This window comes from Artibeus jamaicensis, unplaced genomic scaffold (genome assembly GCF_021234435.1).
Source record: "Artibeus jamaicensis isolate MK-2021 breed Jamaican fruit bat unplaced genomic scaffold, CSHL_Jam_final contig_685, whole genome shotgun sequence".
Classification (NCBI taxonomy): domain Eukaryota; kingdom Metazoa; phylum Chordata; class Mammalia; order Chiroptera; family Phyllostomidae; genus Artibeus; species Artibeus jamaicensis.
The window spans coordinates 28,489,878-28,517,646 of NW_026521924.1; the positions used below are offsets into that span (position 1 = coordinate 28,489,878).

General features: G+C 47.3%; 1 protein-coding gene across 2 annotated transcripts; it reads right to left on the reverse strand.

Moving 5' to 3' along the window:
- On the reverse strand, nucleotides 1–27,090 carry UBE2V1 (ubiquitin conjugating enzyme E2 V1). 2 transcript variants are annotated; one of them, XM_037167230.2, is made up of 4 exons: nucleotides 26,687–27,090; nucleotides 11,360–11,508; nucleotides 2,688–2,813; nucleotides 1–1,463 (listed from the first exon to the last, which is right to left on the reverse strand). In XM_037167230.2, exons 1-4 carry the CDS (start codon nucleotides 26,706–26,708, stop codon nucleotides 1,317–1,319), a joined length of 444 nt encoding a protein of 147 aa, XP_037023125.1. In that variant the 5' UTR covers nucleotides 26,709–27,090; the 3' UTR covers nucleotides 1–1,316. The 2 variants fall into 2 exon arrangements, with proteins under 2 accessions (XP_037023125.1, XP_053527182.1); XM_053671207.1 differs by lacking the exons at nucleotides 11,360–11,508; nucleotides 26,687–27,090 and adding an exon at nucleotides 11,174–11,332.
- Nucleotides 27,091–27,769: the final 679 nt, after the last annotated feature.

The window sequence follows — 27,769 nt, forward strand, 5'->3', positions numbered from 1 at the left end:
TTCAGAACACAAGTTGTTTTTATTTCGCACGCACCCACATCTTAGCATTTAGTGGTCCTGAACAGAAAAGCGGGAATCGGAGCATTTAGCCAGGAAGTCAAGCCCGCCAACTTTGGGGTTCTGTGGTGCACACCGAGCTCTTTCTGAATCCCTGCTGAGGACCCCGAGAAGCTACAGCACCAACACCAAAGTATGCACCGAGTTCAAGGTTCTTTTTGTTCCAGTTGTCAGATTCCAAACTAGACCCGAATGGGTGGCAAAGATGACCAAGTGAGAGCCCTGTTTAAAACTTCAATTTGTAAAAGCAAAAGCAATTATAGGGACAAAAAAAAATTCATTCAGAGGGATCTGTGTGCTTACAAGTGTCTTCTGTGGCCTTCCTGAGCTAAAAGAAACGTGTCAGCTGATGGTGGCAGCAGAGGGGCAGGCGGAGGACCCGATATTCGTCTCCTAGGCTGGTGGAATACATCCACGTGGTTCCGAAACTCAGCAAGGGAGGTCAGAGACTCTTTCTAACCTCACCTGATGGCTTCGGGCCAAAGCTAGGGAGCGTCACAGATAGTGTTGAGTGTAACCATGAAGAAAAGGACTTGAGGAGGAGTAAGGAGAAAGCAGCACCCCTCGATGTAAAGGTGTGGGGAGGGGGAAGAAGATTGGGAAAGCCCTGAATTCCTCGCCAAAGGCCAATTTCAGAGGGGAGCAGAGAGGGGTTACAATCTATGCTTCGGCCAAGGGTGGTGGTAGGGAGTGGGGAAGGGTGGTGGCTTGGAAGGGGGACATCATTTAAGACTTAAAAAAAGAAACCAGGGGTGCAGACGAAGCACCCCCACACACCCAGCAGTAGTCCCACAGGCTGTGACCTGAAACCTTCACATCTACTCTAATAAGCCACCCCAAGCTGGAGGGCTGTTGCGGGGAAGGAGAGGGCGGCGGGAGGGGACGGGGAGAAGGCAGAGACCCCAGGCCATGTAATCAGCAGCAAGGTGATTGTGTGATGTGTCTTTCACAGTTGAGTTAGATGTGCCCCACCGATTACGATGGGAATCGATTTAAATACACTTTCTTGATCCCAGAAGTTCGACTATGCGGACAGTGGTTACACTGGACAGGATGATTTGTTATAGCACAACTTATATATTTCAGGTGGACAAAATTAGTATCATTTACAGTATCTTAAGATAAATTGCCTTTGAATGGGAGCTTCCTTTCCAGTACTTTGAGGTCTACAAGACGTATCTAGAAAATTTACTACTGTGGAAAATGATGACTGCTTAAATCGAACGGGGGAAGGGGCGGGCCTGTGGTTTTTCTTTTGATTAATTGCTGTAACACTGTCCTTCGGGCGGCTGGGGCAGCTTCATGTTTTCTTTAGACATCATCAGGCGCCGGAGCTCCTGCAGGACGACTTTGATACTATATGAGTTCTGCCACTTCGCTAGCACTGATATGGCTCTTGGGTCCACCTGTAAGAAGGCAAACAAAAACCAAATCACGGTCAGGCTCTCAGACAAAGAGCGGCTGAATGCTGGAGCTGTGCTGCAGTACAGACTTGAGTAGAATGCACTGTTCGGGCTGAACACGCCAATCACACAATGGTAAGTGACTTACCATTGCAGAGTACCTGCAAGACACCTCCCGCCAGACTAGCCTGTTTTTCTCTTGCAGTGACCCAAACCCTCACTGCTTAGAAGAAGGAAATTATGGGTAAGTAGAGCCGCCTCCGGAGAAATGGCCCTGACACTCGGCAAGACTCCACACAAGCAGCTCTAAAACAATGACCTGCCCGTGGGCCGGCCGCCGCTTGGGGCCCATCCTTTCTCACACCTAGGTGGTGTGAGAATGTGCAGGGTAGTTGGAAGACCAAAAACTGGGTGGCCTGGACCCAAGCTCTAGTGACAAGGGCCTGCCTCAGAGTCATCCTTCCTCAAGTTAGCATAGCATTCCCTAAAAGAAATTTCTCAAAAGTGTGGGCTGACTTCTAGACTGTAGGTGGAACTCAGATACAATATTAAACCCTGAACATACGGTAACAAGTTTCTTTCCAATTTCCCCCCAAGTCTGTGGAATGCCTCAAAATACAGGCTTGACTCACGGGAGCCACGCCCTTGAACACCTGCTGACCTCCCCTTTGAATAGACAGCAGGCCTCACAGACTCCATGCCTTTGGCGAGCAACAGTAGCAGGAAGAATTTGTTAACTGCTTTGGTTTTGTTGTATATCTTGCTGCCATTACTGCCTTATGACGAGGGAGACTAGTTTTCATTTACGTTAGTAAAACTAAGTTTAAAAAAAGCCAGGCCACTGATTAAAAATGTGTATGATATACCAGTGGCCCACAAGTCAGGCCCACAAGTATGATAGAAGTGTGACCCTGGGCAAGATCTCTCTCCTCGGTGCCTCAGTGTCCTCATTTCTACCTCCGGGGGGTATCACGAGGACTGAGGGCGCTCATACCTCACAGTGGCCAGCACAGTGCTAGCTCCGAGTAGGTGCTGTATGAGTGAAGGTCAAATACAATTGGGAAACAGGCCTGCACCCCAAATCTGCACATATTTGTACTGTGATACATTTTAATTCATCATCAAAGAACCGAGGAACACACAGGATCAGGCCAAAGTATCCCTGAAGATAAAGCACAAAGCATTTTCAACCTTGAGGAAGGAGCAGGGGCAGAAATAACAACTTACCACTCCATTAGAACTATTAACTCCATTCATATTAATTTTTGTTACAAATCTTACAAAGGGGGGTGCTTCTGGGTATTTAGGTCCACATTCTATTTTAAGGCTGTATATTCGGTTTTCATAAATTGTCTGGAAGAGAAGGGTACAGAGATGTCAGGCAATTACACAAACTTGGTTAAGGCAGACCTCCTGAAGCCCGTCCCCCCACCCCCGACTGCAGGACCGGTGCCTCTGCTTCCACTGCGTACACAGATCTACCCGTTATATTCATAAGCCAGTGGTGATCAGCCCCTACACTAGTGTCATAAGTTCTGGCCTTGGGAGAATAAAAAGGGCAAAAAAGCACTGTGAAAGTTAGAAGTTGGTACTATCAAGTCCACTCAGGACTTGTTCTTATGTTAATTTCCTTTGCTGCCCGACATTCTGAGGTGGTAAGAGGCATTCTCCACTCAGAGTGGCCACACCAGAGGTCTATGCACACCAGGGTCAATAGCCGGTGCATTACATGTCACTATGTCCGAAGCACAGAACAGGCATCTCTTTAGAGAATTTCAAACTTAAGCAGAAGGTGGGGCTGGGTATAGATACAAGAGCTGCTTCCCCCTTCACTACTTGGGGCTGTGCCCTGAGCAAGGGATCTCAACTGGTAGGTGCCACCGCCAACCTCGGCCTGCTGTCCTTATGATGACCTGAGGGACTGACATTCGGTGTGTGAGGGGGTGGGGAGCGCACCAAGGACATGAGGCCTACATGAAATACTTTCCCTCTTCAAACGCCAGCCATGCCCTTTTTGAGAAACACTGGGAAAGTCCAATCCCCCACGTTAATGAACTTTTCACTATAACGTCTGCCTGATGAGCAGCAAAACGTGCCGCCATTGCCAGGCTGCTCCTTCTGCCTCCAGCATCCTGTCCCCACCTGAACTACCTATCACACCCCCTTTAATGCCCCATTCAAACAGCACCTCCCAGTTCCAACACTGTGTAGGACAGGAGGCTAGTCCACAGCTCTCCTATTATCGCACCGCGTTGTTATCGCTTGTGTCTGAAGACCGCACCCAACAGACTGGCACCCTCTCAGGCAGGGGCCACCCCCTATGGCTTCCCTCTCAGGCACCTGAGCCCCTCCCTCAGTGCCTGCTGCACGAGTAACTGCTCCTCAGAAAACAGCGACATCTGGTGGTCCTTGGGAAAATAAATGACAGAGCATGTGACTTAAACCTCTGAAAACACTGTCTAAATAGTGTTTTCACTATTTAGTGTTTAGTGTTTTCACTAACTAGTGACCTACCTGTTCCAAATAATAAAACTGGAACATATTTTAAGATTCAGAAGACACTCATAATACACCCATAGAAACCTTTCCCATCCATCTAACAGAGACCCCCAACTATAACAAAACCAAACCTTGTACCTGGGGTTTCCACCTGCCCTCCACCCGCTCCACCGTCAGCAGTCAGTTACAGCAGAAACCCAGCAGCCAGCCACGACTCCCTCTTCCTGCCTCCCCTACCTGCTGGTCACCAGTCTCAGCTTCTACCCCCAGAAGAGACCCCACACCCACCCACTTTCCTCCACTATGGAACCTCATCTGAACCTCCCAAGTCTGCTTCTCTCGAGCTCCCTACACTGTTCTCCACACAGCAGCCCGACAGACCTTTTCAATCCTGAAGCCGTCCCTCCAAAGGCTTCCTAGTGAGCCGAGAAAAAGTTCAAGTTTCCCAACTGGACCCTGTGCACCCCTGCCTTCCTCTCCTTTTATTCTTCCGCCTCCCCACCCAGGGGCTCTGGCCTTCTTACTTGCCTAATTTTCTTCTCTTGGGGCCCCTAAACCAGTCCCTCCTCTGCCTCCTGCAGTTCCCAAGCCTCCTTGTCCCCCCACCAAACACAGAGCAAGGAGGGAAGGGGCCTCAACAGAACTGGCACTCAATGTTTGTTGAATGAATGAATGTTGTCCTTCGTGTTAATTTAAAATGAACAAAGAGCTTGTTGCCATTAAGGAATTTCCTCAGAGGAAAAAAATTACTCAGAACGAACCAAGTGGGAAGCAAAGGGAGAGGTGCTCTCTGCACAGACTGACGGACAACAGAGAAGGTCTGTCCTCAGGACCCAGCACGGTCTGCACCAGCACCTGCCGAGTGCATGAGCCGCAGTTCCCTCCTGGGCGCATGTGCACCCAATGGCTTTGTCCGACACACAGTTTAAAGACAGAACATCTTGCGTAAAAAAGCCCCTGGGGGATGAGCTTGAGGTAACTGCAAAATCAGAGTCTTTTAAAATGTTTTGATACCACATTTTACGGGTATCCTCTGCTGGTCTGTTATGCAGCTTACCAGTGTTGATAAAATTTCAGTGGCATCTATTAACAACAGCATAAAAATGGGCGAGAAGGCGGGCAGCTCACTAGCAGAATTCTGACCACTACATATATTATTAGACCTTAACATTAATATCACTTTGACACTATGAAATCTAATTTTTAAATACATCCACGCTATGACTCACTTCTTAGAGAAAAATAAATTCACCTCTGACTGCTGATGTTCCACTGGAAATTTCATTAAAACACAGTAAAAAATGCCTGAGGTCAAGTGAACAGAGACCCCTGAAGGGTCACTGAAAAAAGCCCGAAGACAGACTTGTATAGAAAACAGGGCTTGGTTTTCTTCTTTGTGAGTGGTCTGGGGACCTGATAAAAAGGTTTCGTGGCAGAGAGGAAATGTGCCTGACAGAGAATTGCTAGAACATCCGTCTCTGTGAAGAACACAGTTCTTCAGACTCATTATTTGATGCTAAATGAACACTCTTCACACGGTCGATGGGGCCCGAGCTCCATGAGACAACTTGGTGGAGCCCACCAGGGCGTGCGGCAGCCTGCCCGGCCGGCCCCTTGCCAGGAGCGCCCGACAGGTGGACTCCCACTTGTACACAAAAATGCAAAGCATCGTCTGCCTCAGGAAAAATAACTAAACGATCTAAATGTCTGCCTGCCAGGGACTGACTCCGCAAACATGGCCTATGCGTATAATCAGACACGCTGTGGCCTTTTCTAGGGCAGAGACAAGTGCAGGCACTGCTACGACATACTGGTGGCGCAGCCAGCCAGCTGCAGAACATGGACCACGCACAGACAGCGACAGAGGCCTGCCTCTGACTCCGGACACTCAAGCGCACACAGGCTGTTCCTCCACCAGACAGAACAGGTCCAGAGTCTGCAGGTTACAAGGTTTTCCTGGACCTGAAAATTACATACACATGAGATAATCCCAGCTTAGTCACAAGGAAAACATCAGGCAAATTCCAAAAGGGAGACATTCTACAGAATACCTGACCAGTACTCCTCACACTGTCAAGGGCAACAAAGACAAGAAAAACCTGAAAGTGTTATAGCCTCAAGGAATCCAGGACATGACGACAAAATATACTGTAGTATCTTGTGTGGGATTCTGGAACGGAAAATAGACATAAAGTAAAAACTAAGAACACCTGAGTAAACGATGGACTTTAGTTAACAATAACATATCGATATTTGTTCATTAGTTTTTACAAATGTACTATATTAATATAAAATATTAACAAACAGGCAGCGTGCGAGGGGAATGGGAACTTTCTGTATCACCTTTGTAACTTTTCTGTAAAACTACTATGTTAAAATTTATTTGAGAAATGTATAATAAGAAAAAGTATTTACTTAATATATGCAAAGAAAATGGCAAACTTTAAATTAATATATAATAAAATGGTGATATTAGGTCAACTAAACGTCCGCTGCCACTCAATCCAAATCATGTGCAGTTACAGGAAAACTGCGCTTCGTGTGGGCTCACCCGTGTCAGAACGCAGGGCGGACCCTGTCAAAGTGAAATGAGCGCCTGAGAAGACCTTGCTGACTCCGGGTGCAGACAGGCAGGTGGATCAGAGGCAGGTACAAAAGGAGCCGCGCCAAACTGCTTCTTGCAGTGAATCCGGGAGGAGAGTGGGGACGGGGCAGTGAGGGATCAGCCAGGGGAAGGCACCACACTAGGTACCGTAACAGAGAATTCAGTGCGGGGAATGGATGACACCTGTGTCACTGACTGATTAAAAAGCTTACCAAAGGGGGCCTGAGCTAGAACACGGACAACAACGGCAGGGAGCAGGTGGCAACCCTAAAGGTTGAGAGAACAAAGAGAACGGGCTGCAGCTGGTCAGACTGAAGGCTCAGGGGAGAGGTCTCAGGGGCTGACCAATGACCTCTGAGGAGGGGGTGCTGTGAGTGCCCCCCAAAGCTGGAGGCTGGAGCCAGTAGCTGCTGCCAGAACGAAGGGCTGTGCCACCAGAGTGGCACAGAGCAGCTGGCAAACCCCGAGGAGCTAGTCCCCGCTCCCTGCCCTTTGGGCCCTCCCCTGAGTCCTGAGTGGTGAACCCTAAGAGGAAGCCAGCTGACAAAGGAAAAAGGTAGTTTGCTGAGCGCTAGCCCCAGGGTCCACAGCAGAGCAGGGAAAGGCAGGCTCGGAGCTCACGCACCAGCATCCGCGCATGCTCTCTAGACAGTGATGAGACACCGCTTTCTTGCTCGCTTGGTACAAAAACTCTCTCTCTCCACCAGGCTGGGCATCCTTCTGAGGGAGTCAGGGGACCCATCTAGAGGCCACAGCAACTACTCATTTCCCTAATTCAACCCTAGGGCCACGGCAACAGTCTACAAGCTAAGGACTGAACTGTCAAGCCAACCACACCACCCTGATAAGGTAAGAAGGAAGGCGTTCGCTCCTTTCCACTTGCTTCCTGTTTGTCAGTGTCACCCCAGCACAAGAGGCACAGAGCGGAGGTTAGAGCAGAAATACTCCATGGTCCAAAGAGAACTACTCCACATGTAACGCTGTGGACAGCTGAACATTTGCCCAAATTTTGCAAGGGGCACTTGGATGAGTTTGGATTTGGAGAACTTGCTTTCCTCTTAAAAAAAAAAAAAGGCATTCCAATAGTTAATATACAAATATAATTAAAGCATACTCAAAGAGTACGAAAAGATACATGGTAGCCCAGACTGGTGTATCTCAGCTGGTTGGGCGTCTTCCCGCAAAGCAAAGGGTCGCCAGTTGGATTCTGGGTTGCGGCACACGCCTGGGTTGTGGGTTTGGTTCCTGGTTGGGGCACATGCAGGGGGAAATTGATTGATGTTTCTCCCTCATACTGATGTTTCTCTCCCTCTCTTTCTCTCTCTTCCCCCTCTCTAAAAGTAAATAAGTGAAATCTAAAAAAAGAAAAGATACATATGGTAAAAAGTAAGTCCGTGACCATCCTAGCCCCAGCCAGATCCCTTCTGAAGAAGGCAACCATCACCATCAATTTCTGTTCTGTTCTTCCGAAAGTACCCTAAGCACACAAGAGCACGTGCACTGCATGAGACCTCTTCCTTTCCTCCCGCGGCTCCCTGTCACATGTGGTAGCACACTCTGTCTACAGCTTTGCACCTCACTCTTTTCACTTAAATACCAGGGAGATCACCCCATCTTCAGCACACACAAATTTATTTCTCCATTTGGATAGCTAAACAGTATATAATATCGTCAGCTGAAAGACCCTGAGGCGATCTCCAATATTTTGTTACTATTGAAAACGCTACATAAAAATAATCTTGCTTTTGGACAACACATTCAAGAAAAGCTGAGTAAATTCCTAGCAGAATTTTGGGATCATATGGTATACACATCTTTTCAATGTTGATGGATTTTCTCTTGAATAATACAGTAACAGAAATATAATAGGGAGATGAGTTACTTGAGTGCTCTATCTAGATGCTTCAGTAATGGCATAGACCTTGTAAACTAATCTTAGACTGGTCACAGGAAGCACCTAGAAGCAGACAGTTCCTGTTATCAGTTTGCTTTTTACCTTGGGGAGCCAGGGCAGTCAGAACTAGGGGTGAAAAGAGGGATGAGAGCAAGAACAGGTGAGGGTGCAGAGAAACTGAAACCCTACTGCGTTGCTGGTGGGAGGGTAACTTGGTGCAGCCACTTTGGAAACCAGTTTGGGCGGTTCATTAAAATGCTCAATCAACACACAGTTACCAAAGGATCCAACAATGCCCTAGGTGTGGACACCCAAGAGAGTTGACAACGTATGTCCATGTAAAAGTCTATACACGAATGTTTGCAGCATCTTTCGTAATAGTCAAAAAGTGGAAAAATCCTAATGTCCATCAACTAATTAATGGATAAACAAAATATGGTATGCCATATAATGGAATATTATTCAGTCATAAAAATTTAAGTGCTATTAAAAATGGGTGAACCTTGAAAATTATACCAAGTAAAAGACAGTCACAGAAGACCACATATTATATGGTTCCATTTATAGGAAATGTCTAGAAGAGGCAGATTCACAGAGATAAATTAAATCAGTGATTGTCCAGGGTGAGCAGTAGGGGGTGGATTGGGAGTGACTGCCAGTGGGATGGGGTTTCTGCTTTCTGGGTCATGAAAATGTCTCGAAATTAGTGATAGGTGCACAGTTCTGAGTGTGATAAAAACCACTGAACTGTACATTTTAAAAGTATTCTATGGTAAGTGAATTCTATAGTCTGTGAATTACATCTCAATAACGCTGTTGTTTTTTTAAAAGGCGGTATGGGAAGCACTTTGCACACTGGGGTTACTCATGAAATGTTGGCCACTTTTGGAAAGAGAGAAGCTAAAACTCAAGGTGATCTAAAGTGTTTTTGGTAGAACTGAATATTTTCAACAGACCTTAGTGGTTTATTTTATTTGTTCACTTATTAAGTGCATACCCATATTTTGCCGTGTATAATACTCACTCCTGTTGCCCAAATTTTTGAGGGAAAAATAAGGGTGTGCATCATACATGAAATACCTTGTATCTGTTCCTGTGTTTTATAATTATTTGCTACATGAAATTTCTTGTACCATATGTTCAAAAAAGATGCTAAAATTCGTTTATAATACAAAACCAAGTATCTAAATATAAATAAATAAAAACATTGAATTAAAAAATTAAAAGACTTTTTCCCATGAAAATTTGGGCCAAAAACATGGGTGCGCACTGCTCGTGGGAGGGCGCTACTCCTGGGGAAGCGTGGTAACTCAGTGGTACTGAGTGCGTCCATGATGCTGTGCACTGGCTCACTGTCAAGGTGTCAGAACCTGAACACCGGCCTGTTGATCTGTTGATGAACAAATCTACTGCACAACGAGCCCATTCCCTCTGAGTCATGTCCAGGAGCTCTGCAGAGGGAGGAGCAGGGAACACTAGTTCTCGTCCCCCAGAATCCTAAACCACCTTAGAAAGAGAAGCAGAGGAGTGAAGGGAGCCATCACCATACAGCAGACTTTCAGAGACAGCAAGAACCACCATCTCCACAAAGGAACGAGCTTTAGATCGTGTTTCCCTAGTATGTAACAAATCCAGAAAATCCTGGTTTTCATAGGTTTAAAAAAAGATCAAGAAATGAGTAAAAGCAAATTGAATATTAAAAAAAAAAAACAAAAACCAAAACCCAAACAACACTATGTTAAAAAATGAGTCAAGAAGTAACACCACACGGCAGTGCCAGCCATCTGCCGAGTGTTTACGGCAATCCAAGATCAATGTCAGACTGTCCGAACGCTCTGTGCGCAGACACTTCCGGGCTCTGGTTGGGATGTTGTAGCCCCCACAGAGGGTGCGGGGCCACGCATGCAGCTCAGAGAATGAACACCGGCATCCTCAGGCACAAGCGGACACAGGCGAGGCCCCGCTGCATGGAGCCAAATCTCCCACTGCGTGTCTGAAAAAAGGGTCCCAGTACGAGAACCTATTTCTTCACTCCTACCTCACACCACTTCTTAACACTGGGCAACTCTGTAATGGGGACAGAGGAAAACTCAAAATATAAACAGGAGGGACACGATGTGGCAGCGTGGTTCAGAGCACTGTCTCTGTTTGGGAATTATGAGCCAGGGGGCAAGGAATTCTGCCTCCCTGAGCCTGTTTCCTCAACAGTTCAATGAAATGCAACTGATAACGTGACCAGAGGTTCTTGTGAGAATTAAATGACATTTCCAGGGGTGTTTACTATGTGCTGTAAGAAAAGGTTAGCTGGCATTATGAAGACTGGAACTCTCACATATCACACACAAAGTTCGAAAAGAGAGGTCGCTTTCCACTGTCTTCTTTTTTGCAAAGGCCTCTGGGCCTAAGGGTGCCTGGGACGGACCAGAGCGGAGCAGGTAGGCAATAACAACCCTTCGTGTTAAGGGCCCCAATACTCAGGATACAGATGCATGGCGGACCTGGGAAACAATGAATAAAAACCACAACTGGGAAGGCTTTCCAAGGTTTATTTCAACACTGTATTCGGGAACGTTGGCTGTATCTGCAGCCTGGTTATTTGATAAGCCCAAGAGTTTGTTCTAAACTACATCTGAGGTACAATCACCTCAAACCTCACTGTCTAATCTACGTTGTCATGTAAATTCACACTATGAGTCTAAACAGGTTTTTGCTTACCATTTAGAGGAATTAAACTGCATCAGAGGAGGTTCAAATATATAAACTGAAACTGGTCAAAAAAGAATAGCCACATTTCAGAAAATATACCATTGGTGAGCTTTTTCCGTGATAAGGCTACTATTTTTAAAAGGAGGCACAGTGAATTTAAGACATTGACATTTATAGCCGTAGCTCGACGCTTACTCTTGGAGGCCCAATTATCATCCCTGTCCATCTGGTAAGTGTCATGTCTTCGTCATCTTCTAGACCCCAGCTAACTGTGCCATCTCCTACTCCTTTCTGGCCTTCTTCGAGTTCTTCCAACAGTCGAAAATTGCGAGGGACTTTTACTCCTAAAATAAATGGAAAGAAATTCAAGATACTAGCAACTCCAGGGGAACTTGTAAACCTAGAGCTACTTGCTCATTACAACCACCTGGGAATGAAGATGCTAACATGCAGATAATTGCTGGAAGTCGCTGTACTTCAAACTCGCTACTTTCCGAAGCTACTTATAACTGACCAGTGCAACCAGCCAGGAGCACATGGTGCTGTTCAGGTGAAGGGATGCCCAGAATAGGGCTGGACGCCCAAACCGAGAGAGATACCCCACTCCGCCCCCATGGCTTTGACAAACTTGGTCAAGCATTTACATGTGGAGTGTTGATTAATTTGGGTCCACTGATTTGAGATGAAAACCATCAATATCAAGTGCTAACAAAAGTGCCCTGGAAGAAGAGGAGCAATCTGTTTTGTTCTTAATGCACACATTTGAGGGGACGAGTGTGCTCACTAGGTGGAGCGACTCAAACTGCCCGAGGAGGAAGAGTTGCCCTGGTTGTACCAAATAACAGCGATGTCCTCTTGATCAACTAAGAGTCAACTGAGGGCATCGAGGGTAACATTTTAAGTTACTTCAGACACAGTTTCTCTGTTTAAAGAGAAATCTAAAAGAAGACAGCCAGTTCTCTGATTTACTTCTTTCCCCAAATTCCAAAGCCTGACAAGCAGCTCACGAAAGCAAGCACCCAACCACATCTCACAGGTTCCAGCCACTCCTCCCGAGTGCAGGCTGAGGCTTGGGCTGTTCCTGGGGGTCTTCTAGAACAGAGCCTCAGTACTGGGGCCAGAGAGGGAACAAGTCTGTGGGAGGACACAGGGCAACTCTCTGGGGGTTGCTCTCCCAGCCCCCTGAGCGCCCCCCTCCTCTGGCATTTGGCCTATTTCCTCTGGCTAACTCTCAGGATCCAGGCAAACTGTGAGGTTCCTTTCCCTTAAGTGCTGAGCCCCCAATTGGCTAGAATCTTGAAGGCAAGTAGCCCTTAACATGTGACTGTGAACAAAGACTGCCTGGAGGACTCAAGACTGTGAAAGGCCCGTTCCCAGTATGTCTCAGTATTTCCCAAAGTATGGGGTGCATGCTACTATTAATTCAATTTGATCACATGTCTAAGCATTTACTATACATATCAGGCACTTTTCTAGGCACTGGGGAATAAGCAGTGAACAAAACAAAAATGCCTTTCCCCCAAGGAGCTTACATTCTAGTGGGACATACATAATTGGCACAGAATACACATCTACCTAGTATAGATAGATGGTGGTGTTCTGAAGCATAAAGGAATGGTGGGGGGGAGTTACAATTTTAAATAGGTTGATCAAAAAGTCGTATTACAATGGGGCGTCATGACTGATGACCTGAAGATCGGGGAGCCTGACTATGGAGAGCCGTGGGGAACGTGTTCCAGGCAGAGGAAACAGCAAGTGCAAAAGCCCCAAACGGGACCTTGTGCACAGCGTCCAAGAACAGCAAAGATGCCAATTTAGCTGTAGCAGGAAATTAGGGACTCCCCCTGTTACTGAGTGACACAAAAAAGCCACTGGGGTTCTAAACAGAGGAGTAACAGGACCCAATTTGCTTTTAACAGGATCCCTCTGACTGCTGTGTGAAGGACACAGTGAGGGGAGCGAGGGCAGAAACCGCCAGGAGGCTCTGGTCAGAATCCTGCGAAAGCCAACACTGGCTTGGACCAGGATGACGGCAGTGAAGGCAGTGAGAAGCCACGCAATCCTGGATATTTCGAGGTCTGAGCTGGTAAGATCTGCGGTCAGACTGCCTGTGAAGCATGAGAGAAACAGGAGTCAATATGGCTCCCAGGCTTCTGGTCTGAGCAACGCCTGAGAGGACTTTAGGTGGCACATGAGTGGACACTTACTTTTACAGTTATGTATTTACTTTTAAGAATAACTTATTTAGGGCAAGTAATATATACTAACATCTCATTTATGCTGATGGTAAAATTCTCCTTTTTAAAAGAAATGTAGGCCCCGGCTGGTGTGGCTCAGTTGGTTGGAGCCTCGTCCTGTAAACCAGACCGTGGCTTCAATTCCTGCTCAGGGCACATGCCCAGGACTCGGGTTCAGTCCCTGGCTGGGCTGCATACAAGAGGCAGCTGACTGATGTTTCTCTCTCACCCTCTAAAATCAATAAGCATGTCCTCGGGGGAGGACATAAATAAAGTAAAATAAATGTAAGCATCAGGGTCAGTTGACTGAAAAAATATTGAACAGCACAGCAAAACCCAACAGCACACCTAACTGGCTTGTCTGGGGAACACTGGCATTTTTATCCACAGGACAGCCAACTGGATTCTTCAGCGATTCTGCATTAAACCTCCTCCAACAAACACGAAACTAAAGGATGTTGACGACATTATGAGCAAAAAGCCAGAGAATACAATATCTTTTGTTCAGAAAGAGGTAAATCTAAATCTTTAATGACCCTAATTCATTTGGTTTGGGGAAAAACTCACTGTGCATCACTATCAGTTCCTTTAAAAACTGGAACTAATAAAAATGAACACACAAGGAGCACAGACTCATACCGATACAGGACCGCTAAGCACCTGGGGCACCTGTCATAGACGGAGCAACGGCTGAACTGTGTTCTGTCCCGTTCCTGTTGAAGCCCCGATCCCCACGCCTCAGAAAGGGACTGTATTCGGAAACACTGCTTTTGAAGAGGCAGTTAAGTTAAAGTGAGACCACCAAGGTGGCGCCTAATCCAATCTGACTGATGTCCTTACAAAAAGCAGAAACTGGACCAATTCCTGGATACACAGAAGAAGCATACTGACAGCTGTCAGAGGGGAGGGGTGGGGGCTGGGTGAGAAGGGTGAAGGGATGAAGGGATGAAGGGATGAAGGGATGAAGGGATGAAGGAAGGAAGGAAGGAAGGAAGGAAGGAAGGAAGGAAAGAAAGAAAGAGAGAGAAAGAAAGAGAAAGAAAGAGAGAGAAAGAAAGAAAGAAAGAAAGAAAGAAAGAAAGAAAGAAAGAGAGGAAGGGAGGGAGAAAGGGAGAGAGAGAAAGAGAGACAGAGAGAGAGACAGAGAGAGAAAGAGAGAAAGAGAGAAAGAGAGAAAGAGAGAAAGAAAGAAAGAAAGAAAGAAAGAAAGAAAGAAAGAAAGAAAGAAAGAAAGAAAGAAAGAGAAAGAAAGAAAGAAAGAAAGACAGACTCAGGGACACAGACAAGCATGGTGACTGCCAGAGGGAAGGGGCTTGGGGGAGGTAGAAGAGGGTGAAGGGGGGATAAACAAGCAACCTGAGACCTGATGTGGGATAGTGAACGCACAATACAATACACAGGTGTTGTGCTGTAGAACTGTCAATCTGAAACCTGTGTGATTTTATGAACTAATGTCACCCCAATAAATTCAATACAATAAATAATAAGACTAAATTAAGAAAGAGGAAACTGAGACACACAAGAGACAGCAGGGATGCACACATGCATGGAGGAACGACTGTGTGAGGACACAGTGCACAGGCAGCTACCTGCACTTGGAGTTTCTGACTTCGAGGTGCCAGAACTCTGAGCAAGTCAATGTGCCGTATAAGCCACCCGCCTGGCATCTTGTTACAGCAGCCCCAGTCAACTACTACGGATGCTGAGTGACATCTTAAGTTTAAGTTGCAAAGGACAGAGACCAAGGTGGTAAGAGTGGTTATCTCTGGGTACAAAGATTATGGGTGATTTTTCCCCTTTTCTGTATTTTTCTGATTTCTTCTACTTCTTGTTGTTTGCAGAGCAAACAAAACATTAACAACACACCTAGGAGCCACACCAACCACGCCGTGGGCAGGTCCTACTTCTGGGCCTTGGCACCCGCCACTCCCTCTGCCTGGAACTCTCTTCCCCAGACACCCGTCAGTCGTGCCCCCTCACCTTCTCCAGGCTCCAGGTGTACGACCCCTGACTGCAATAAGGACCACAGGCTCTCTGAGTGGGAAACTCAGTTAATGGTATTCCCTAAGAGACTGTTTTTTAACTTGTTAGGTGAAATGAACAACAGCATAGTACAATAGCTTCCATAGCTAAGTCCTTCACTACTGAATGGAAGTTGCTCTTTTGGGCAAGATAAACGTGCTACTTCCTTGTGTCAGAAAAAATTTAAGTCAGGCTGGATTAACTATTTCTAGTATAATACTCCTCTTGTAAACTTTGGCAAAGAACATCCTCATGGCTAAAAATGTTACCTCTTCATCTAACAGCCAGATCTGATTAGAATATCCTAATCCAAATACCACAAGCTCATTACTATTAGTTTCAAAACAAGTGATGAGTTCAAGTTATATTTTTCTGATATCTGATTCCTACTTGTGAAGTAGGGGAAAACATATTAGTAATGAATCCTACACTGCCACAGACACTTCCATGGGATTAGATTCACCATCTAATTAATTCACCATCTACTAGACAGTCTTGAAATATTCCAAGCAGGAGTTGGAATATAAATTTAAATACCAGCATAATTGTACTGTATACTGATTAATTATAATAAGCATCTGTTCCATTTGAACAGTAATTCTCAAAAATTTTTGGTTTCAAGATCCCTTTATACTCTTAAAAATTACTAAAGATTTTATAGAGCCTCTGTTGATGTGGGTTATCGCTATTAATATATACTGAATTAGAAATTAAATAGATTTTAAACTATTTAGTTCATTTAAACTAATCACAACAAACCACTGTGTTAAGATAAATAACATATATTTTCCAAACAACAAAGGAAAATTTGTGAGATGGGTGGTATGACTTTGCAAATTTCTTCCATGTCCGGCTTAAAACATGTTTAGAGCTGAGGTGAGCTGGAGAACGCGAGTCCCGTCCGAAGGGCACAGCCGCGCCTTCTCTCTGGCCAAATGTCTGTGGGTGAGATTCTGCTTATAGTCCAACACTTTGCAACCTCTGCGGTCACCGAATTATGTTCTCAAAAATCCCTTTCAATTCTTACATCATAGATTTGGCTCAGCATATGTTTTTAAATCCTTCCTTTTGTCAGAAGGGTAAATAAAGACTGATAAGCACTGTGCTGGTTCGGCATCAGGCCGTTAAGTGCTTTGCGAACCTTTATTAAGCTAAATCTTGAATTTAATAAGTTCACACACTGGATAGCATGAAGGAGACTGATTTTTTAATTCATTTTTTTCTAAGGCATAAATTTTTATTTTCATTCAAATATCCACTAGAAGCAAAGTTTGGGGACCAAACACCTTGCAGAAATAAGGAATTATAAAAAATTCACAGAGTATGAAGTGACTCATTTAATCTTTTCTGATATTTAAACAGCAGGTGCTAAGTAGCACCAGGCTGCTGTACTGAACTTGACTCGGTAGGGGCCTGAGGGCTCGCCATGTTTAACGTGTACAAATACGAGCTCAACCCACATTCACAGGCAAAAGATCCACACATTTCGGAAATGCAAAAAAAAAAGTTTGCTAAGATTTTTAACCTGCTTGTCAAAATTTCCCTTTGTGTAAATTTGTCAGTAACACACGCACGTGCGCACGCACACGTACACACCTTCTTTCCATGCAGTAATTATCCAACACCGTGCTAGACCTCAGAGGGGCTGTGAAAGAAATGGAAGCGGGGCCTTCCAATCAGAGTGTTAGGTCTCACTATGGAAACAAGATGTACACGTACCAAGTTCAATAAAATAGGACTATTAAAATATATGACAAAACATAATCATCACAGGGCCATATTTCTCAACCTCTGAGTGCGGTCATAGACCCCTCTGAATCTGATGAAAGCCAAAGAGGTGGGGCCCCGTCACTAGCAAGGACTGGACTTTATCCTGGGGGTGACCAGTGCAGAGCTGCAGAGGCTCTGAGTAAAATGAGAGAGAAGGCCAGATTCCCAGGTAACGTTCACTGTGGGCCGGAAGGCCTAGACGTCATATTAGCAAAGTGCTGCTGCAATGCCAATGGTCTCCAAAACCAGAGGCATCTGTGTACAGCGAATACTGTTGATAACACAGACTTCTTTGTTTGGCCTAGACAGGTAGAAAACAGAAGGAATATTACGATTTTTAAGGCAGGACATATTAATTTGAATGACTGTGGTGGTAGATGCCATTTTCACTATGTGGCATAGGCTTCAGACAAATATTTGTTGAAAATTAAAAAACTGAGCAAAGGATAAAAAGGTATGCAAACTTCATTTTAAGAGAGATGGGAATCTTTTATACGAAGACTATACCAAGTCAACCCAGGCTTCTGCGTTAAGTGTATACTCACATAAATGAACTTTAGATACTTTTTTTTTTAAATCCTCACCTGAGGACACTTTTTTCACTGCTTTTTAGAGAGAGGAAACATCGATGTGAGAGGCAGCATAGGTTGGCTGCCTACTGGACCTGCAGGGATTGGGGAGCTAGGCACCTGGATTTGGGACCATGCAACCTAGGCACGTGCCCTGATAGGGAATTGAACCTGCAGCCTTTTGGTTAACAGGACCACACTCCAACCAACTGAGCCACACTGGCCAGGGCGACCTTTAAATAATTTTTATGACCACAAATAAGATATCTGATCTACCACTCCATTTTAAAAAGGTTGGTCAGGGTAATGGCTAAGTTATCTTTCACAGATAAGAATCAGAGTGTAGTACACTTTAGAGAAAGTTCTTTAACTTCTCAGCAGAGGATTGAAAGCACAGGCTCACATCCCTGCTCCACAACTTTCTAGCAATCTAGCTGTGAGACCGTGCAATACCTTAGAGCCTCAGCAATACTGAGGCTCTCAGTCCCTCCTGCCCCTGTAGGTGGCGGGACGAAGGAATGAAGGGAAACCTTCAAAGCACCTTGTACAATACCTGGCACAGGCTACTGAATCACCTCTATCAGCACTGTATCATCCATCATAAGATTTAAAAAACTCTCATTTGACCCTCTATACCCTTCTAGCTACCATCTTATTTCTTTGTTCCTTCTTAGCAAAAAAAAAAACAAACAAAAAACAAAAAAACCAACAACCAACAAAAAACCTCATAAGGGCTGTCTAGCTTCTTTGCCTGCAATTCTTCATGTTACTTGCACCTACTTCGATCAGGCTTTTCTACCTAGTCACTCACCAAAACTGCACTTGTCAGGGGTACCAAGCAGTACCCTCTAGCCAACATCCTGAGGTCAATCCTCAGTCCCCACTCCAAGCTCCTGGAGTTCTCAGCAGCACCCGGCCACTCCCCTCTGTAACTTTTCTCTTAGCTTCAGGTTCTCTTCCCACCTCCCTAACCTCCCAACACCAGCTGCCGGCCTCAGGGCACAACCTACAGACCAGGCTCCTCCGTTTGCTCTATCACCCACATGATTTTACTCAGCTCAGGGAAACTGATGACTCTCCGTTTTACATTTTCAAACAACTGCCTCCTAGGCATATCTCCATTTAGATGCCTAAAAGGTCTCTCCGACTTAAAACACTTCCAAAAACCCTTATACTACTCAAAAACCCAAACCTACCCACTCCTCAATCTCAGTGTATCATACACTTAACCAGATTGCTCTAGCCAAAGATCTTGAGAGTCATAACAAGAAATCTTTCCCTTACATCCCATAACCAACCCATTTCCAAATACACCTGAAATGCGATCCTTTTCCCCATCTGCACTGTGACGACTGCAGTCCATGCTGCCTCCACATACCTGTTTGTCTACCTGGTCTACCTTCTCCACAGTGAGCCTTTTAGAGGTAGTTGGATCCACCTCTCCCCTACTCAGAGCCCTCCCCACGCCCCCCACCAAGCAGTACACACCCAAACTCCCAACCTCCCCTACAGCGATGCGCCTGCTTCTCCAACACCCCTTCCCACCACCCTTTCCCGTGCTCCACAGCCTTCTTCAGCCATGTTGTCCTTTAAGTTTCTGAATGAGCAAACCGCCTTTCCACCTATGCACTTCCTGTTCCCTCACCCTAGATTTCTCTGTCCAGAGCTCTAAGTAGCTGGCTGGCTCCCTGAATCCTCATTAAGGTGTAACTATCTGTTCCTTGTCTTGCTTTCTGTCTTCACAGCACTCACTACCACTTGGCATTAATTTGTCTGTCACCTCTGAACATAAACTTCACCTGTTTTGTGTACTGCTGACTTCAATACCCTGATGAGTGCTTTGCCCAGAGCAAAGTATGCACTCAAACGCTTGATGAATGAATGAGTGAGTGACTCGGTGTTAAGCTAGGCATATTATTTCAGAATGGTGCTTGATGTCACAAAATTCTAACTCTGGTTTATTTCTGAAAATACAGCAGGGAAGCTCATAGTACTATTTAAAAAAGACTAACGTTATAAACATCATCAAACAGGCTTAGTTGAATTTTAAATAGCCTGAGAAGTTATTTATTAAAATTTGAATATTAGGATCTCAAGAAGAAACGCAAACCTTGAACCAGAAGCCAGTCTGCAGAGGTCCTCTCAGAGCCCCCCCTCCCCCCACACACCTTTCTCCTCGCTCCGTGTCTGTGCTGTTCTTTCTTTTTTAATTTTATTTTCTTTCTTTTGTGTTGTCTGACTCACTCTCTGAGCTTCTCCAGTGCAGCTGTGACTCATTCAATCCTGCCCGCCCTAGAATCCGGCGTGCTGTCTGGCACAGAAAGGTGCTCAATACACCACGCTTCCTGTGCACACGCACACGGCATCTTCCCCATCCCCACTGTGCACACGAACAGGGTCTGCTGTGCACAGCCCTGAGACTATTTTCTGGCTTGAGGTGACTATTACTTGGTAACTAGTTTTCTTTTAATCTTTGTTAGTTTTATTTTTTAAAAGGTATAATTGAGACTTTTGGGGAAACTTAACTTTTTAATGAGGGAAAAGTGGGTTTTCATTCAAACCATAAAACTGAGGATTCTTCACTGTAAAATGAACTTTGCTTCATAAAATACATATGAAAGGATGCTCCTGGTATTCCAAACAATTGAGAAACTGAATATAAAGTTAACGCATCACTATTTCCTACAGAGCGAGAGAGCATTTACTCCAATGGCCCGACCACATCCTAGTTCTAGGACACCACAGGCGCCCCAGGGACATAAGTCCAAACACTGGTGGAGTTCGGAGATCCTGGAGACCGTGAGTGTATGAGGCACAAGTGAGGGTCCATCCCACCCCAAATGGAGAGTATAAGCTCAAAACTATGATACATTAATTTTAACAAAGGCTTCAGTGAATATATTAAATAATTAAATCCATGTACGCCAAACCCCAGAAGCATAGCAGATCAAATACACTCGGACATATTTTTCTTCCTACAGCACTTTCTTTCATCCACTAAATCAACCTAAATGTGAAGACCCCTAACATTAACGTGTGAATCTGACTCCTAAAAGGCGGCTGGAGAAACAGCTTCCAGTGATGGACACAGAGAAGGTAAAGTAGACTGCTGCTAATTAATAGACTTTAACTATGAAAAAGTTAACCATGAAAACGTGAAGATAACTTCACCAAGGTGCTAAAATACCACAGAAAATCCAAGATTTTTTTTTTCTAAAGAAAACGTTTGTTCCTGTTACTTCAGAATGCTTCTTTCCAGAAGGATTTTCCCTGGATCTGCGTCAGCATCAAAAGTCAGCCAGTTATCCTCCTGGCTGAATAGAAACTGAAAAGTCAGGAGCTGCAGGATACTACAAAGAAAACACGTGTATGACAAGTAGGTTGAAGAAGCATGAGTATGTGATAGGGTTTTACACCATATCATAGTATAAAGCATTTGTTTTTTTTAAAGAATGCATTTATTTATAGTGAAACAAATTTATGCAGTCACCTGAAACACAGCAACATATTAAAATATTTCAGGTGCAAAAATGATTTTGAAACATCTTTTGGGGAAATTGGGACTACAAAGCAGCAGCTAGCACAGCATGTCCATCTTTTTTAAAATTGTAGTTTACTGATTGTGCTATTACAGTTGTCCCAACTTTTCCCCCTTTGCCCCCCTCCACCCGGCCCCCCTCAACAGCACTGTTCATGTCCATGGGTCATGTGTAGTTTCTTTGGCTACTCCATTTCCTACACTGTCCTTTACATGCCCATGGCTATTCTATAACTACCTATTTGTACTTCTTAATCCCCTCACCTCCTCACCCCTTCTCCCCTGCCCCACCCTAAGACCTGGCCTGGCCTAGGTCTTGATTTAAAATGGCAGAGCCTCACAGGTTTCTCCTGAAAGAAAGCTGCTAACTAAAACTGGTTTGGTCGCCCATTCAGGGAAGACAGTCTGGCTGGAAAATATGGAGGCCTAGAAGGCGATGTACCTGGATTCAATGTTCCTGAGAAGCAGATATAAAGTTAGGGGAAGTTAACTTTTATTTCTGAGCAACTGGCAAGTGCGGTCTGGCTGCCTGGTTAGTGCCTGCCACAAGCACATTTTTTCTCTCCTCTGCAGCAATGGTTTTAAGTATGGTCCCCAGTCCCGCACCTACAAATCACCTGGGAGCCTGCTAGAAATGCAAATTCTCAGGTCACACACCAGACTACTGCGCTACACCACAGAACTACGGATCTGAAACTCTGAGGGTGGGGCCCAGCGGGCTGATACACTCTCCAGGTCATTTGGATGCACACTCGTTTGAGAGCCACTGATCTAAGGGAAGAAGCGGTGGCAATCATTCTTTATAGTCTGGATAATGTTGCAACAAACCACTGATGACAAAAATGCAAGACCCTGTGCTTTTTTTTCTTTTTGCTGCAAGGGACACCAAGGCCAAAGATCAGATTTCCTCTGACAGGGTAGAGACAAAGAATAAAATGTGGGAAGTGTGTCGGGACAGTAAGGGAAGGAGAGGACAGAGGAAATTTGGAACCTCTACTGCCCATACGGTTAAATTTCCGTAGGCTGCGTGTGAGGCCATGCCAATGTATGCAAATTTAAGTCCACACTCCATCAGTTGGAAAAGGGAAAGACCGGAAGCAGGAGGCTTTTGCAGTCCTCTAGGCAAGAGAAAGATGGTTCTGGCTGGGTAGGATGACAATGGAGTCTTGGCACCTGCTGTGTGGTCACACCTACTGGCTCTGTGATGGGAAGAACATAACGATGAGGAAGGAATCCTACTTGACGGTCATCACTACCTGCGCATGAAAGAAAGAATCAGCCAAGGCAGAAATGTCAACAGACCTGCCAATGGCGGCAGGAACTTGAGATGCCAAGCCGAAGAACAGGCAACAGGGGCTGGAAGGATGGTAACACAGCCAGGAGCACAGGTCCTGGAACAGAACCGTCCTGGTTTTGTACCCTGGCTCTGTGCCTCAGTTTCCTCACACTCACAACAGTCACCGGCTTCACAGGGCTGCTCTGAGAAATGAGATGATGTACTTAACACAGCATCTAGCCCGTCGCAAGCCTCAGAAGTACGGCTTAGAAGGAAGTCTGAAGGGCCTGCATGTACTTTGTACATGATATGGATGGGGGGTCCGCAAGCCCCATGAGCATGAGTTATTGAGTGTAAGGTCTAAGTAACAGCTTCCTTAGAAGTGGACCTCACATTACTCAGAATGAAGTATCAAGGGGCCAGGAATACATTCTGTATTCCACTTTCATCAAATTACTGTAAGCAACATTCAAGTGAAAGAGAGGGAGGAAGAAAGAGAATGTGGTTGATGGAAAGGGGTGGTTTCAAAGTTACTATGAAGGGGAAAATAATGATCCTCAAAATCAACCTTGGCACTCCTGAGGGGAGCAATAGGTTGTACCACCTGGCGAAGCGCTCCCCCACCCCTGGGGCAGACAGCTGTCTGTTTAGCTGAGCACTGGATGGAGCAGTTTTCTCGAAGTCAGGCTCATGTTGTACCAAAGGCACTGGGCTACAACAGGCACGACGAGATGTGCACACAGTGAGACACTTTGGAACGAGACCAATGAAGAGCCTACAGGGCCCCATCTCCTGTCTCCACCTCTCTCTGGGAAACACCCTTGAATGGAATGGAACCTCCACTGCCCATATGGTTAAATTTCCATAGGTTGTGTGTATGTATGAGGCCATGCCAATGTATGCAAATTTAAAACCATACCTAGCCAGGGCTTACTCTTCCGGCACCTAGTTTCCGGTTATCGGCCAGGGAAGCCTGCGGGATGCTGGGTGAGAAGGACCTGGCAGCCAGGAGCCAGTGTATGAGGTCCTGCAAGCCTGGACAAGGCAGGAGAAGGTCACCTGTCACGCACGGGCACATGGAGGGATTCTAGTGGGCATTTCACAATCCCCGCTCCTAGGATATATGCAGAAATCATACCCTGCAGAAGCAAGGGAGGTGCGAAGGCACTGCAGCCAAGAGTGAAAGCAGTGACCATAAAAACTAAGTTCAGCCCTTACAGGAACCCGGAGACTTCACAGCTGTTTCCTGGCAACCAGGGGTGGATTAACCGAGGGGCCTGTTCTAAACTTGACTAAAGAAGGCCTTAGGTCCCCTGACCACACCTCAAAGACTTCCCAGGGTTAGAAAGCAAAGAGGTAGGTACACTCATTTTAGTTCAGCCCAATTAAGATCTCTCAGCTTCCACTCTTAGTGCTCTGTGCTCCTTTCAGTGCCTAGGGGCGCAGGTCAGATCTTGTCACTCCCTCTTTCTCAGACTCTTATTCATTCAACAAATATTTACTGAATATCTGTACTTCATTGGTTTCCCTTTACACGGAACAAAATCCAAAGCCACATCTCTCCAGCTCACCATCTGTAACATGCCTCTCCTGCACACTAAGGCCTTTGTTTTCTTCTTTCAACGGGCCAAGCTCGGGCCTGCCCCAGTGCCTTTGCACTCACTGTCTCCCCTCTCTCCTGCCTGTGGCGCCCTTCCTGCCAGTGGCTCCTTCCATCATTTGTCTCAGTTCAAATGCCCCTCTCCAGACCCCCTTTACCACATGGCACAGTCTCCTTCCCAGCACTTACTGCTATCTAAAATTGTCTCTATTATTTGCTCCTTAATGGCCTTCTCCCTGACTAACGGAGAAGCTCCGAAAGGACAGGGGCTACGCTTGCCTTGCCCGCTATTGACAATGAGAGGCAGCAGGCCCTCAATCAGTGTCTGCTGAAGACACTGGCAGAGGAGTGTGGGCAAGCCCACTTTGAGGCCCCTGGAAGCCTGCCCCCTGCTACCTAAACCACGCTGTGTGCCCCTGTACTGCACCAGACAGCAGCTGACACCGCTTCGGCGGACCAGCACTGCTCTTCCAAAGCACTCTCCAATGGGCAGGGTCTCAGATCAGGTCACTGGTACTCCAGACTAGAGGTGGCCAGTGTTAAGTGACTGACCACAGGGCTGGGATGTAATGCTGTCAGGACGCTGGCGGCCATGGGCACATTGCACCTCCGTCCCCAGTTCAGAGCAGCCTGGCAGGGGTGTCTGTCACTCTGGGGAGAAGTCTCCCACAGCAGACTGGCCTGCCTCGGCCTCTCTCTTCCCACAGTGCCTGCAGCGCTATCCCGGTTACGAATTGGCTCAGCACTGTTTCCACTGAAACCACAGTCTGGGAAGACCCTGTGGTCTCCTCTACCCTCCCAGAAGACCCCCTGCTCTGGTGTAAAAGGCAGCCTGTGGGAGGTCAGGCTGGTCAGACCCCTCTATATCCTCCGCCTCCTAGTCCCACTGACAGCCAGACAAGGATGGCTCCCTGGGATAAGAGAGGAACACCAGCCCGGACAGACGGCCTCCACTCAGCCCGCTCCTTTTAGGGCGTCAGCCCCAACCGTGCTGGTCTGGTGCTGGTGGTGCTGCTGCTACTGCTGCTGCTGCGGCCATAAATGCCGAGGCTTTCAGGACCCAGGCTAGTGGCCCTGTTCACTTCCTCCCTCCGAGCTCGCCCCCACTTGGGAGGGTATCCTCTGCCACCCTCACTGGCAGGCACTCCAGGGCACAGCCTTCTCCACAAAAGAGGGACACCGGCGCCCCCAAACCCTGCACTTCCGGAATCAGCCCCTCTGGGGACCTCAGCCAGCCAACCCTCGCCCCGCCCCCTCGGCACGTTAACCATCCCAGGTCCAACGGTGGGAGGCTAAGTCCGAAACGGGCCTTTGCGGGAGGGGGGATCCGATCCTCCGGCCGCTTAGGGGTGCAGAGCCCGGAACCCAGTCTCAACATAAGCGCTGCTTCTCTTGGTCTCCCAGGGGCCGGGCGGACTCCCCCTCCCCAAGGGGACCCCTCAGTCCCTGCCGCCCATCCGGGGGCTTCCTCGCTGCAGCCACCCAGGAAGTCCCATCACACTAGACCCTCAGACCCCGCCTGCGTATTTCCAGCGTCCGGAGGGGTCTCCCTAAAACAGACCCTTCCAGGGCAAGCTTCCCGCCCCCGACGCAGGAGGGGATGTCGCTCCTCTTAACAGACACATCTCTGAAACCCTCACGGCTGCCAGTTCACCTGCTTTTCACCCAGTATCGCAGGTTCCCAGCGCCCGCCCCTCCGGAGCCTGCCTCCTAGCACCTGTGTCCTCAAACAGGGGCTGCTGACCACAGGGTCACTTCACGACCGACCGCACCGGCCAGCACCCTCAGGAATCCGAGATCCTTCCCACCCCCACCCCCGCCCCAGAAGCAGCCAGCCCAAAGCTCCCCATTCTTTTCTGATTAAAACAGAGACCCCCTAAGGCTCCCCTTTCCAGATTAAAACAGACGTTTCCTCAGCTCTAACCCGGTCCCCAGAACTGGCGCTGGAACCGTCCGCGCAGCCAATGGGGGATCTTCTCAGCCATCCCTCAGGATCTCGGTGCCTCCTCCCACCCACCCTGACGGGCTTCTCGAAGTCCCAGCCAGACGGACATCCCCAGGCTCCCCCTTCATCCGGGCCCACAGCACCCAGCAAAGCACTTTCATCAGCTTTGGGGCGTCTCTTCCTCCTCTTGGGAACCCCTCGATCTCCCCCAAAGAGCCGCCGGCCCCGATCTCCTCAAGAGTGCCCCTAGGCTCGCCACTGGCCCGTTTAGGCCACTCGGTAGCGCTGCGGGGCCCGTCCCTTCTTCTCAGCGGGGCCCTCACGCCGCCCAAGGGAGCTTCTGGGCCTCACCGCGCCGCCCACAGGCCCCTCAGGCCCCCGCCCGTGCTTCCGGCCGCAGCCTGCTCCTCCTCCCCACTTCAGGCCGGCCGGGTCGCCGCCGCGGAGCCCAGCGGACAGAGGCAGCGCCAAGGCCCCGGTCACGCTGCAAGGGCCTCTGCGAGTCCCCGATTCCCGGTCCGGGCCCGCCTTCCCTCAGCCCGCGGTGCCCGGCACCCCCGCTCACCCGAGCCCGTGGTGGCTGCCATCTTGCGTCGCTGTCGCTCGAAGGCCGGCCCCTTCTTCACCCCCCACCCGTTCCTGGGCCCTTCTGCGCAGGCGTGCGCGAACGCGCAGACGCGGCCGCTGACGCCCGCTCCGCAGACCACGCGACCCGACGCGAAGGAGAGGTTTTTTTTTTTCCCCCTGCCTTTTTAGAGAGAGGAAATATTTGTGTGCGCGAGGGCACTGCAGGCTGCAAGTCCTTCCGAGTTCGGGTGCGGAGGAGGTATTGAGGTGCTTGGTGAGAGAGCAGGGGTGATCCGTCTTGGGAGGACGCAGTAGTAAAAGGAAAAAATAGAAGGGAAGGAAGCTGTAAAAAAGCGTCTGTTTTTCTTCGGGCGTTTTCCTGTCTGGTTGGATCCTCGCTACTTCTCTACCAGGTCGGAATTAATGTGGAAAATGAAGCTGCGAGGGGTTAAATGATTTACCTAAACTCAGCTGTTAAGTAAATGAGTCAGAGTTTGAACCCAGGCCAGATGCTCTTGCTTCCTGAGTTGATACTTCCGGGCCAGTGGAGGCTTGTCAGCGGCGCAGATAAATGGTTTGAGGGCATTAAGGTGGCAGGGAAACCATTCATTCATCCACTCATCAATTCATTTATTCATCCAAGCAAATAATTGTCTACTATGTGCCAGGCGCTGTGCTAGGTACTGGGGATGGATATATAGCCCTGAAGAAGCAAATTTCCACTCTTACTGGCTTGCGTTCTAGTCGGAGACAGAGCAAGGAAACAGAGGAAAAATACATAATTATGATATGATAAAGAGTAAACCAGGAAAGGGGCGGTAGAGGGTGCTCAGAAAGACTTTTGAGGTGTTCACATTTCAAGGGAGACCTGAATGATGAGGAGGTAGAGTGGAAACAGCTTGATTACAGGCCCAGAGTACATATTTCCTCTTTTACTGTAAATGGTCTGAGAAGCCCTTATATGGTTGTGGAAATAGGCTGCAAGAAGTGAAGGGACTGCTTCAAGGTCACACAGCTAAACACTGGCAGATGAAGGACTAGAACCTTCGGTAGAGAGGAACAAGGAAGCTGGAAGCCCTTG